At 33.6% G+C, this 12223-nt stretch overlaps 1 protein-coding gene across 1 annotated transcript in view; it reads right to left on the bottom strand.

Annotated features, from left to right (window-relative positions):
- Window positions 1–8706, bottom strand: part of LOC150110655 (potassium channel subfamily T member 1-like) — a 242973-nt gene extending 234267 nt beyond the window's left edge. Inside the window, exon 1 of the mRNA XM_090400080.1 lies at window positions 8480–8706. Within this exon, the coding sequence (XP_090256206.1) occupies window positions 8480–8622 (143 nt within the window). The 5' untranslated portion in view covers window positions 8623–8706. The remainder of the gene's footprint in view (window positions 1–8479) is intronic.
- Window positions 8707–12223: the final 3517 nt, after the last annotated feature.

Genomic DNA, 12223 nt, shown 5'->3' with positions numbered 1-12223 from the left:
TCTTTCAAGGAATACGAGAGAAAGAATTTCAAATATATTCAGAATTCTCTGAACAGTCTTCAATTAAACGTATTGAATGAGCAACAAAAATGATTAATATGCTTATATTTGTTTATTCAGTTACTTCCCTTATAACAGAATGTTTTGAAAAGATTAGTTTTTATCCTTATTCCTAGCACATTAACCACTTAAAATGTTAAATACTTAACATTAACTGTTAATTATACTTCATATAGCTTCTGGAGATATGACGATCATAAAAGAACTAATTAGCCTAGTTAATTGCTTATTATAGCAAACGATTTCCATATTTATTCAGTTCATGCTATTTTGTCGATAATGGTTAATAATTCTTTTATGTTTTCATCACGAATCAACAAATTTGTTAACTCTTCTTTCATACACATTAGATTCATAACAGAAGACTAAAGCTGTGCATCGTTTAAAGACGAACCTTATAATAATTACGCATTACCAATATTATGGTTAATATTACGGCTCTCATAGGTGGATATTAGCGTTGTTTATGATACCTGTAATAACCTCCCCTTTATTTCCTCAATGAAAAAATCCCGGTTCATGTTCCCCAGGAGACAGCGCCGACACTATTCAACATGCGTTGAACAGTGTTTTCATTAGAGATGAATCCTACAAGTACCGACTGCTAAAATGTGCCGATCGATTTTGTAGCCAAGGATTCCTTTACGTTGCACACTAACGTTACGTCTTCATTTCGATTTATTTATTCGTATGGAGTTTCCTCCCTTTTTCTCCCGGTCCCTATTGGGGCAAGTTGAGTCCCCCCCCATGGGGGGTTAAGTATTTATGGCTGTAGATCCGTGTGTGTTCGCGGGGCCGGTTTGCCTGATTGCGGGATGAAAAACCCTACTGCCCGCGCCCAAGACCTTCTAACTTGACTATGGCTGAGAAAGTTCCTCAAATTCCTCACGACTTCGACGGGAATCGAACTTGGAACACTCCTTCCCCTGGCATATGGATGCGAAGCGCACAGCCGCTAGGCTAACCGCGCGGACTTCATTTCGATTGAAACCTTATAAATAAAAGATTAATATAAAAATATTCTTCATAGCTAAATCGAACAATGTTACTGAAGATTTAAAAACCACAATATGCAATAACTTAATAAAAGTGAAATGTCGTTCCTTGAAATAAGCAGACAATCCAGTTAATCAGTTACTTGTTTATTGTCTGGTTGTTTTTGTTCGTCAAAAAACAGTCTAAAAACAAGTGCAATCTGTATTTCTCTTCCAACGTATCACAGTTCAGGGCTACTGCTTAGAAACCCCCAAAAAAGCTGTTAGTACAGATTTTCTGGAGTTTCTACATTAGGGTTAATTTTATACAGTAATGTTTTTTGTGGAAGAGCTGTTATTCATAATTTAAAAAATTTAAATTGTTTTTTAGAAGCTCCTGGGAATTTACAAATTAAAACGAATGCACATCTAAGAGAACTCTAAACGTATACCATTAGAAGAGAGTAAACCATAATAATAGGCATCATAAAAAATTAATTTTAAAAAGTTAGGTCAAATGACTAAACTTTTCTCTCAGACAAATGCTTTTAAGCTCCTTAGAAATTAAGTTCTTTATGTTGCTTACTTGAAGTTGACGGAACGTGCCGCTGAACTAAGCGAAGCAGTTAAACAGCTCCATAGAAGTGTTCCCATCCACTGTTCCACGCCTCTTCCTTATTTCCGAGTTTCATAATCTACGAATACCGGGGGCGATTAAAAAGTTCCAAAGGAGAGGCTGATTGTACGAGTTTGCTTTGTAATGATCTCAGAAAACAGGATTATGATTATTATTACGTGACACCCCCAGGGAGTCACGTAATAAACCAAGGGGGATGGCACTCTACTTCGCTAAATACATCTCACCCTCTCCACTACTTAATTCTCCTACCACGACACTACTACCATCAACGCCATCCACCTCCCCTCATCAACAGCAACGGTATTTTTTTGTAAGTAAATTGCGTGTGTTCTGAAGGCCGATTTGTCTGTACGGGGATGAAAACCCGAGTTTCCGGGATTAAAACACCCTCTTTACCTCCGTATGAGATTGACGAACTCGCCTTCAATTGAAAAAGGATGTACGAAGAATTCATACAGAACTAGTATTTCAGTAAAGGTCATGGTAATTAAAAGTAATATTCTCTCTCTCTAATTTTCTCTTTCCTTCTCCTATCATATTTCCTCATTATTCTTTTAGATCATCCATCTTTATAACATCCTTAAGAGGAAAACATCACACATCAGTTTGTAGTAAAAACAATAAAATAGCAATCTTTATTCTTCCGAAACCCAAGATATAATTCAATTAACCCTTCAAACAAACTTAGTAGAAATATTACTGAGTCCGCTCATTTAATAAAATTGTTTTCCAGGCGTAATGTTAAGTTTATATTTAGCAAAAAGTATTAAATCCAACAACAGAGCTTCAATCCCATTCCGAGGGTTTTTGCCAAGTGGCTAACTAGGTTCGATCCATTCAAAACAGCGTCAGTTCCGTAAAAAAGTCATAATAAAAAGACGACGAATAAACGTCATAATAAAAAGACGACGAATATACAAATTTCTGGGCAGAGCTCACTTTTGAAGCATTGCTATATTAAGGCAACTCAAATATACCAACAATTTCCTACCTTTTTATCACTTTCAAACTTGATAGAAACAAGCATTTTTGCCTATTTTTTTGTATATTAAAAACATAGATTTAATGACCAAAAACCGAGATAACGTATAAAGATTTTAATAAGAATAATACGACTAGTTTCGGCTTATAACAGCCTTCCTCAGGTATTCTTAAAGGAAGAGAATAGTAATAAACATTGAAGTATCTAAACAAACTGGAAATTACAGGTAAAAATTCCACACATAATTGATACATAAAAAACTTGTACTTTTTCAAGTTGTTCTAACAGGCGTGCCATTGTTTGTTGCAATTGTGCGTGCAGGCTCACGTGAACGCCAATACTGAATAACTTCAGCATGGCTATCTGGGATGTTATAACTCAAATTGTTGTTTAAGTGGGTTCAGCAGGATTTCCCTTGATTCTACAATTTTCCTCTCGAACTCATCATCATCACAGCGAAAGATATTTTCTGATCTATCCCAGCAAACGGAGTGGCTTTGTTGATCATCATTAGGATTATTTGAAAAAAGAACATGACTGGATAACGCAGTTGAATGAGATCTTTTGTAAGAGATGTCTCTCTTATGCTCTTCTATACGTTGTTCAATAGATTTGTTAGTTTGTCCAAAATAAGTGATATTGCAATCGCACCATAATTTATATACACCTGGATATTTTAGGTTGTGATGAGTAGGTTTTGGATGGCTGATTAGAGAACGGATTTTAGGAAGTGTGGTGAAGAACGTCCTGATATTATATTTTTTAAGAACTTTAGCTAATTTTTACTCTGAAAAAACGATTAAGAAATTTCTTCTGGATCCTCCTAGACAGTGCACAGAAAATTAACAGAAACTATTAATTTTAAAGGTAGCATCTCCATTCCATACATTAGCACAGTCTCAAAAAATTAGCTAAAGTTCTTAAAAAATATAATATCAGGACGTTCTTCACCACACTTCCTAAAATCCGTTCTCTAATCAGCCATCCAAAACCTACTCATCACAACCTAAAATATCCAGGTGTATATAAATTATGGTGCGATTGCAATATCACTTATTTTGGACAAACTAACAAATCTATTGAACAACGTATAGAAGAGCATAAGAGAGACATCTCTTACAAAAGATCTCATTCAACTGCGTTATCCAGTCATGTTCTTTTTTCAAATAATCCTAATGATGATCAACAAAGCCACTCCGTTTGCTGGGATAGATCAGAAAATATCTTTCGCTGTGATGATGATGAGTTCGAGAGGAAAATTGTAGAATCAAGGGAAATCCTGCTGAACCCTGTCCACTTAAACAACAATTTGAGTTATAACATATCAGATAGCCATGCTGCAGTTATTCAATATTGGCGTTCACGTGAACCTGCACGCACACTTGCAATAAACAATGGCACGCCTGTTAGAATAACTTGAAAAAGTACAACGTTTTTTATGTATCAATTATGTGTGGAATTTTTACCTGTAATTTCCAGTTTGTTTAGATACTTCAAAGTTTATTACTATTCTTTTCCTTTAAGAATACCTAAGGAAGGCTGTTATAAGCCGAAACTAGTCGTATTATTCTTATTAAAATCTGTATAAGTTATCTCGGTTTTTAGTCATTAAATCTATGTTTTTAAAATGTATCACAACAACCGAGTAAAAGCCGATTATCCCATATATACAGACGCACATAAAATAGCTATACCTATAATGATAGCTATTTGTTATTAAGCATTCTTGTTATTCTTTTTCGTTGTAATTTTCATTGCCATCTCGAAGCCTTTTGGGTTATTTTCTTCAATAGTTACAAAATATTAATTCGATAGACGATTACGACAATGAATGACGGCAGATCAAACAAAGAATTAGTTTCACAATCCAAATAATGTAACAGTAACAAACCAAATCGCTAGTATTGACGACTATGATGGCGCACAGTATTACGTTTGCTGTCCTTGAGCTAACAAACCATAAGCCAACCAACCAACTAACCATTGAATTATAACATGAAAGCATGCGCAACAAGTATGATTCCAAAGGTATCAAAAATTTTTGAATACATTTTAACATATTAAATACATTTTTGAATATTAAATATATTTTTGAATATTAAATCCACATATGACAGTTTGACACAGACTGTCTTATGTGAATATCTGTAAATATATTTCCCTCTGCTCTTCAATACTGATTATAAAAATGACTACGAAGGGCTACTAAATGCATTAGGTTATAATTTCAAATTCACCAACTTCAAAGTATAATGTTTTTATATTTAAAAATTTAAAACATTTAACTTGCAAAAATTGTCATATTCAATTTAGCAATTTTAGGAGAAATTAATATGACCACTCCGAAGAATGACATTTTTTGTTTCACTAAGAATGCATCTTTGTCTCTAGAATAAGAAACTAAACATGCTAGCTTCCTTTCATCATACTACCAGCTCACTAGAAGATGTAAGTATTTTGCGATATGTAGGTCGAACTGCTTCATGAACTCGAGGCAAAATAAGTATTAAAGATTCCCTTTTTAACATTCAAATGCTATAGCTTATCTTTATTTTATGCAAATTCACACTTGATTAATATTTGAGGGTCACTTTTGCGTTCGTGCTGAGCACTGGGAACTAATGAGAAATACTCTCCAGTGGTAAACACGAAACTTTAGCATGCTGGAGATGAGAAAAATGTGTTACTCAGCGTAATCATTTCGCATAATGAGTTTAAAAAGTGAGGTGATGAAACAGGTCATATCAAGCAATGCCGAGTGTTAACTTACTCTATCTCCAACCAAACGCTGAAAGTTCGAACTCCGTCATGGGCACATGGTTGCTTATTGTGAATGCTAGTAGATAAGAGATGAGTTTCATTAACTGCTGCGTGACCACTGCTCCGCTTATTGGAGGTTGAAGTGACTCGAACATTTTTGGTTTCTAGAGCAGGTTTTCAGGATTATATAATAAAATATTATATATAATATTATATTATGTAATCAAAAATATATAATACAAAAATATAATATATTTTGTATTATATAAAAAGAATATATAATACAAAAAATAATAAAAACAAAAAATCTCTCACCCACAAGCATATGTGGGTGGGAAGGACATAGAAAATCCTTTATTTTAAACGGTCAATATAAATAACTGCAACTCGGTTTTAATATTAACCTTTAAAACATATTTAAATAATAAGATTTCCATAAAAGATCTTTCATAAGGAAGTTTGGCAGATTATTTCATTATAAACGTAGTCTTAAATGCTCAAAATCATATGAACCCTAAATTTATCCTCTAAGACTGGCGACTTAGATATCATCTCGCTGGTTTGTACTGCTTTGTCCATTTAAAATTATCCTAAGAAGGTTTTGCCTTCATCTCAACTGTTAACAGCAAAATCAGAGGGCTTTTCTGTTTTTCTGATAATGATGAAGAGATGCTGTTAAGTTGACGTCGCTTATTTGATTTTTAATTAAAATATCCATGTTAAAAATCCCATTCCTTTCTTGTGTAGATAATTCATATACTTTTTATATAAAAGTGAGAAGAGATATAACAAACTTGTTGGATGGAATATTATCTCAGTAACGGCGCAGTGGAATCATAAGTCTTCCCTCCCAACTGCCACTGTATTGTTTGCCTCTCCTTTCCAAATTAATTGCACTATTTAAATAGCAGAAGAGACATAGACTGTTATAATGAATTATAAACACTGAGTTATTTTTATCTATGTAATTAAGAGAAGGGATAATGCAGCAGTTTAAGGTTAATATCTGTAATTATCCATCTAGCAAACTACTGCTTCAGTGCTTCTGTATTTATTAATGAACACACAATCGTTCACTCATGTTTAGCGGAAACTCTTTCAGAAAATGAATGATTTATATCAGGAACATTCCTTAGTAAAAATCTGATTGCTATGCATTCACTGTATCGCAGAAGCTATAAAAAATCAGGTAATGCAAAATGATTGTTATCTAATCATGGGTTTAAAATTCTGAGCGCTAAATATAGTTCGATTACTTTATGTGATGAAAGAATAATTCTAATAATGATAATATAAAAATTAGCGATTATACAGTACTGTGATTATTCTAGACAGTTTTTTGTTGGAATCGCCAAGATAATAATGGCTATGAACCTATTGTATTATATCTGCCTAACTGCAGGCGTTCTTTTAGCTAATTTGTCTGTCAATGATACAAAAAACTCCTGCTATCTCACATAAGTTGAAGAGAACTTAACAGTTTTTTTCTTCTCCTAATCAGGATTATAACCCAGATTTTTCCAAGACTAATGTCACGATGTCTTTGCGACTGCGCTGAAGCTCAGGAGGAGAGCTAACTCTACAAAGATGAATTGCAATGTTATTACAAAGAAAACCTTGTGATGAACGATTGTGAGGATGCGTGTATTATTATTAAGACCATTAAAATACCTTTTGGGGTTATTTCAGCGACAGCAATGAAAATTCACTTGGAATAATTCGTCAACACTGGTACAAGAAGAAAAAGCATTTAAAAACATGGATACATGACATCAGTGTGAGTATAAAATTGATTATGGATTTTTTTCAAACTTATTGCAAAATATTGTCGCCTAACTGATTTGATATATAATAGCATTAAATAAATAATAAGGGAAAAATAATTCTTTATGAATCAAATACTTTTATCTCAAACCAGAAATAAACTTAGAATATAAATATATAATAAAATTAATTAATTTGTTTTTATGAGATCAATGATCAATCCTGAAAGTAAATTGCGGAAATATTTCATCAACATCATCAAAGATAATCTGAAATAAAATCTGAAAAGATAACTCTCTCAAACCCTTCTTTGTTAACACTTGAAATGGGAAATATTACTTGCTCAATTAATTGCTTCCTTAATAGCTTAAATTCATAAAAATATTACAGTTATAGAAAGTAACTTGCACAAAGATATTAATGGCTGCATGTAACAATGCAAATACTTCATCGAAATTGAATCGTAAACGACGTTATAGGGAAAAAGCTTCAGGGAAAAAAAAACGAAATTTCTCTAAGTTTAGCAATATGCAGTGGCAATATAATAATTCAGAACAAACGTCAATGCATTATATTAAATTATTTGAGTTATAAATATAAACTAAAAACTTTTTTTCATTTAAATACATTTAATTCACTTTCTAGAATTAAAAATACAAAACCAGTTTTCTCATTTTATACCATCCTGGTTTACAGTTTTGCTTTCAGCACTATTATCATTGAACATTAAAACAAATATTTCTTCTTCTTTTTATGTCACAGCTGAGCACAGCATACTGCAAATTGGCATGCGAAAATTAGTAAAAGGAAAACTCACTTCTGGTGATGCAAACTGAGATTATGTAAGTCTCAGAAGTGAAGTTACACGATCAACTTTGTATTAAAAGCAGTCCAGCTATAGTTTACTTGACCTCTTATTCTACCTTCTTTTTTTGCAAGATGTCATCATCGTCATGAATTATCGACTGATGGTTTATTTTAAAAGGTACATTAACATTTTCGATTTTACAGAATACTAAACTTCTTTGGTGGTAAATAACAGGAAACACATTCGTTATTGAAAAATGGAGTCATAGCTAAAAATAAATGACGTCACAATGAGTAGTGCGTGCAGTTCACAAGATAGATAAATGATATTTCTCTTATGCTTATGAAATTCTCATTGTAGATTTAAAATATGTTTCATAATATTTTAAGAAAATTTGTACTTGATAATCGGATTTCCGTTCCTCAAGGTATGCATCAAAGTGCGAGTAAACTACACTATATTATCCCAGATGAAACTGTCTTTTAACTTACCTTTCTTGAGAAGGTGCTGCTTTCAGTCTCATCCCGCTTAATTCGTTGAACAGAGCCCTGTCTATATAAGCCAGGGATGTGCGGGGGCTGGTGTGTTTCAAGGATGGACGAGATCCAAAATTCGTAGATGTTGTTAACTCCATGGTGTCAGAGGGAAGTAGATTTTACAGGCAGAATTCCTTGATGACCAGAATTGCTACCGCGTGCTTGAAATGTGCACCATATTTCGTCATCGTTCGGTATCGATGGTACAGAAGTTTAGCCTAAGATCATCGCAGTATTTGTTTTGTAGCATGGATCACAATAGTTTGAGCTCTTCACAGAGCAACATTTTCGTTACATTCACAGTAATTGGGAACACAGATAAGGACACATAACGAACAAAATAACAACTATACACAGGTTTGATCACGTGACACAGTGAGGAAGCAGATCGACTGATACGGAGGAGTCACTACTAGCGGTGGTAGTCGCCATAATGGAATGCATTGTACCTAGCGCGCAAGGATCAGAGCATGGCACGGGACTACTGGCAGCTAACGAACGGCACTCGCATCCTAACGCAACATCCCTGTAACTCTTCACAGCGTCAGCGACAACGGAAAGCTCTTCTGTCTCGGACGACTAATACGGTAAGGTACAAGGCAAACCCCAGGAAAACACGATAGCATCGTCGCAATGGAAGGCATCGAGCAGGATTTTATAGTACACGCAAGGTTCAATGTCATATCACCGTTATGTTTATCCCGAATAAGCTTCTCTTGTGGAACGCAATGGTGGCGCTCCGGAGCTCACTGCGGTCGAAGGATAAAATTTAGGTAATATAAGCATTTTATTGAAATAAGAGGTTGGTTCGTTTCTGTAACGTGTAAGATTGGTATAGAATAGTAAAGAACATAACAAAAACTGGGAAGAGTGAGAAGAGGTGTGAATAGGACTAATGAGATGATGAAATAATCGATAAGGCATTTCATATACTGGCATACTACCTCGAGAGAGGGAGTGTGTGTGAAAAACAACAGACGTAGGCGAAAAGAATAAATTTAATGAAAATAAAGAAGAGACAAAAACAGAAAAAATAAGGAAGAGAGACAAGAAAGAAAGAAAGCATTTGTAACTTGCACGATTCATATCCATGTAAAGTCAGGTTTTGTATGACGCATATTGCAACAATTGCTTTACAAATTAATAGATTCAATAATATCATAAAAATCTGTAATACTGTTCATATTGATCTTGACTCTCAGACAGTTTAAGATAATTCAAGACCTTAATTAATTACACTATTATTCATAACCTTATCAGTAAATATATGAAAATCTTTTCGCCTTTTGCAACCTTAATTTTTTATTCGGAAATCACTGCTACTAACCTCACATACACCTGGCAGCATTTAGAAATTATATAATTTCTAATTCAAATTCTGAAAGGACCATTATTGTAACAAGACACCTTTAAGAAACTAATTATAACGACTTCAATATTAATGCTTTAATAAATGTCTTTTTTCCTTCCAGAGTTATCAATTCCTATTGCCTAATTAATTTCCTAGCAACCATATCATGAATATAAAGAATAATAAATTGTTTAAGAATCAAATCATATACTCAAAAAATTTTAATTTTTCCTGTTTTAATTTGGAAATATTGACGAAAAGAAGTCACTCAACACAATACAAATAATAGAGCAAGTATTGCACTAAAGAACCACATTTTACATTTAACACAGTCACAAACAAAACAGCAGTACAGACAGTGACGGTTTACTTTGGAAGTGAAGGTTTGAACTTTCGCCCTGGTTACACGTTACTTCTCTCAAATATTTTAGAAACAGATTTTACTACACGCTGAATATGATTCAGACAAACTGATAATACAAGAATATCTACAGTTATATGTAGACAATCTAGAGATTATTGAAGTATTTATCAAAATAGCAACACGACTCGATTTTAGAGACTCATTTTTACTCATAGGAGTCAGCTGATGCTTAATGGATTTCGTTTAAATTTGATTTCAATTACGCCAAAGGTGGCTGGTTGGTTAGAATTATGATTGGAGTAGCTAAGACACGAATCTATCTTACTGTTCTGCTAAATGTATTCTCTAGACGAGTTCTGTCTTTTTTTGCATAATGGCTAATTCTCTCCCATTTGAAAAACTAGAAATGTCTCACTCGTCCTAAAAAGGATTCGATCGAGGTCAATCAAGTCAAGCGACACAGTAGTTTGTTCAAATGCTCAAGGAGGGCACTTGTTATTCGATGAGAATTAAATCTCTTCATTTGAAGAAACAAATTTCTAAAAACCCTCTCGAATTCAAAGATGACTCGATTGTGAATACATGCATCATTCATCGACCTAGTTTTGCAACTCCAAAATGACATTTGACTAGAAGTTAATTTGTTATGTAATGGATGTGTTCAAACTTTTGTGAACACACTTGTTAAAGAAAGATCCTAAGTGTGTAACATTTTCATTCTGTAATGTGTTATTTTTATTTTAGCTGGCGTCATTTCAGAATTAAACACTTCGGAATGACAATACCGTAAAAGAGTCAAAAGTAACGATGGAAAACATTTCTGCTAATCCAGACCATTCTATGCTACGTCGACGAAATTTGCCTTATCCTGTGTAAGAAGGATAACTGTCATTAAATAATTCCAACTGCAACAAGAAACAGGAAATGATATTACAACCTCATAACATCTGGATATTTGCTTTAGCTTGTAACCATAGTAGAACTGTAATGATACCAAACGAAACAACAGAGTATATCTTCACTAGTGATTAATGTTTATTTCAAAATCCAGATGTTTTTATTTACTTAAATAGCATTATTATACTTCAACATTATATTGGGTGCAGTGCATCTTGCAATATCAGGTAGCATCTGGATGTGTGCCATGTGGTTTCTACTGTCCCGGACTAAACGTTAGACTGGCATTCTGTTTTGCTTATCATCCAGAAAAAAATAAGACAATTCAGAAACATTTCCTGGCGCCAACGGAGTCACGATGTCATGTTAAACGTGACAGCAAGAAAGAAAAATGATTCGACCAACTGTAGGTCGCCTAGCAATCACCATTATTCCTTCAGTATTCCCTGTATAAAAGGAAAACCAAACCAACTGCATTCTAAAGTAAATATCAGCAGAATTAGAATGAAAACATTTCAACAGGGCCAACTCATGAGTGTGTATAAATATGTACTCGCACATCACAAGAATTCAGAATTTGGCGAATGTGAAAACCGATTATGGATGTTATTAAGAGAAGAGGAAGCAGTGATAATATTAAAAGTTCTAATAAAAGAATTAAAATATTAATATTTATCATTCACATCTGGATATGGTAATACTGGAATTTGCCTATCAAATATGATTGCATTCTTTTTATCATTCAATTATTATGCATTAAAGAATAGCGGGACGAAAAGCTATTATGAGAAAAAATATGCAGAAGTCATTCTTAATTATTACCAAATCTTTCAAAGTATAACGAAATTATCTTTTAAATTAACAAACGTTTTACCCACTAGTAATATGGTTCCCACTTTTCCCCTCAGATGATTTAAGGTTAAGCAAAGTACACACACATACACAAGGAAGAAAGAAAGAAGAGAATTGTATTAGTGCATTACAGAGCACAAATTTGCCAGCGGTTTAGAGGGGGGGTAAAAGGAATTGCAAAATATACTTCATAACTGCTTCGAAAACTTCACTACACATTAATAAGAAGCGGTGA

Source organism: Typopeltis vanoorti, chromosome 1, assembly GCF_054136105.1.
Source record: "Typopeltis vanoorti isolate ZY-2024b chromosome 1, IOZ_Tvanoo_1.0, whole genome shotgun sequence".
Taxonomy (NCBI): domain Eukaryota; kingdom Metazoa; phylum Arthropoda; class Arachnida; order Uropygi; family Thelyphonidae; genus Typopeltis; species Typopeltis vanoorti.
The sequence above is the reverse complement of the archived record's forward strand: the minus strand, read 5'-3'. Positions and strand labels throughout refer to the sequence as shown.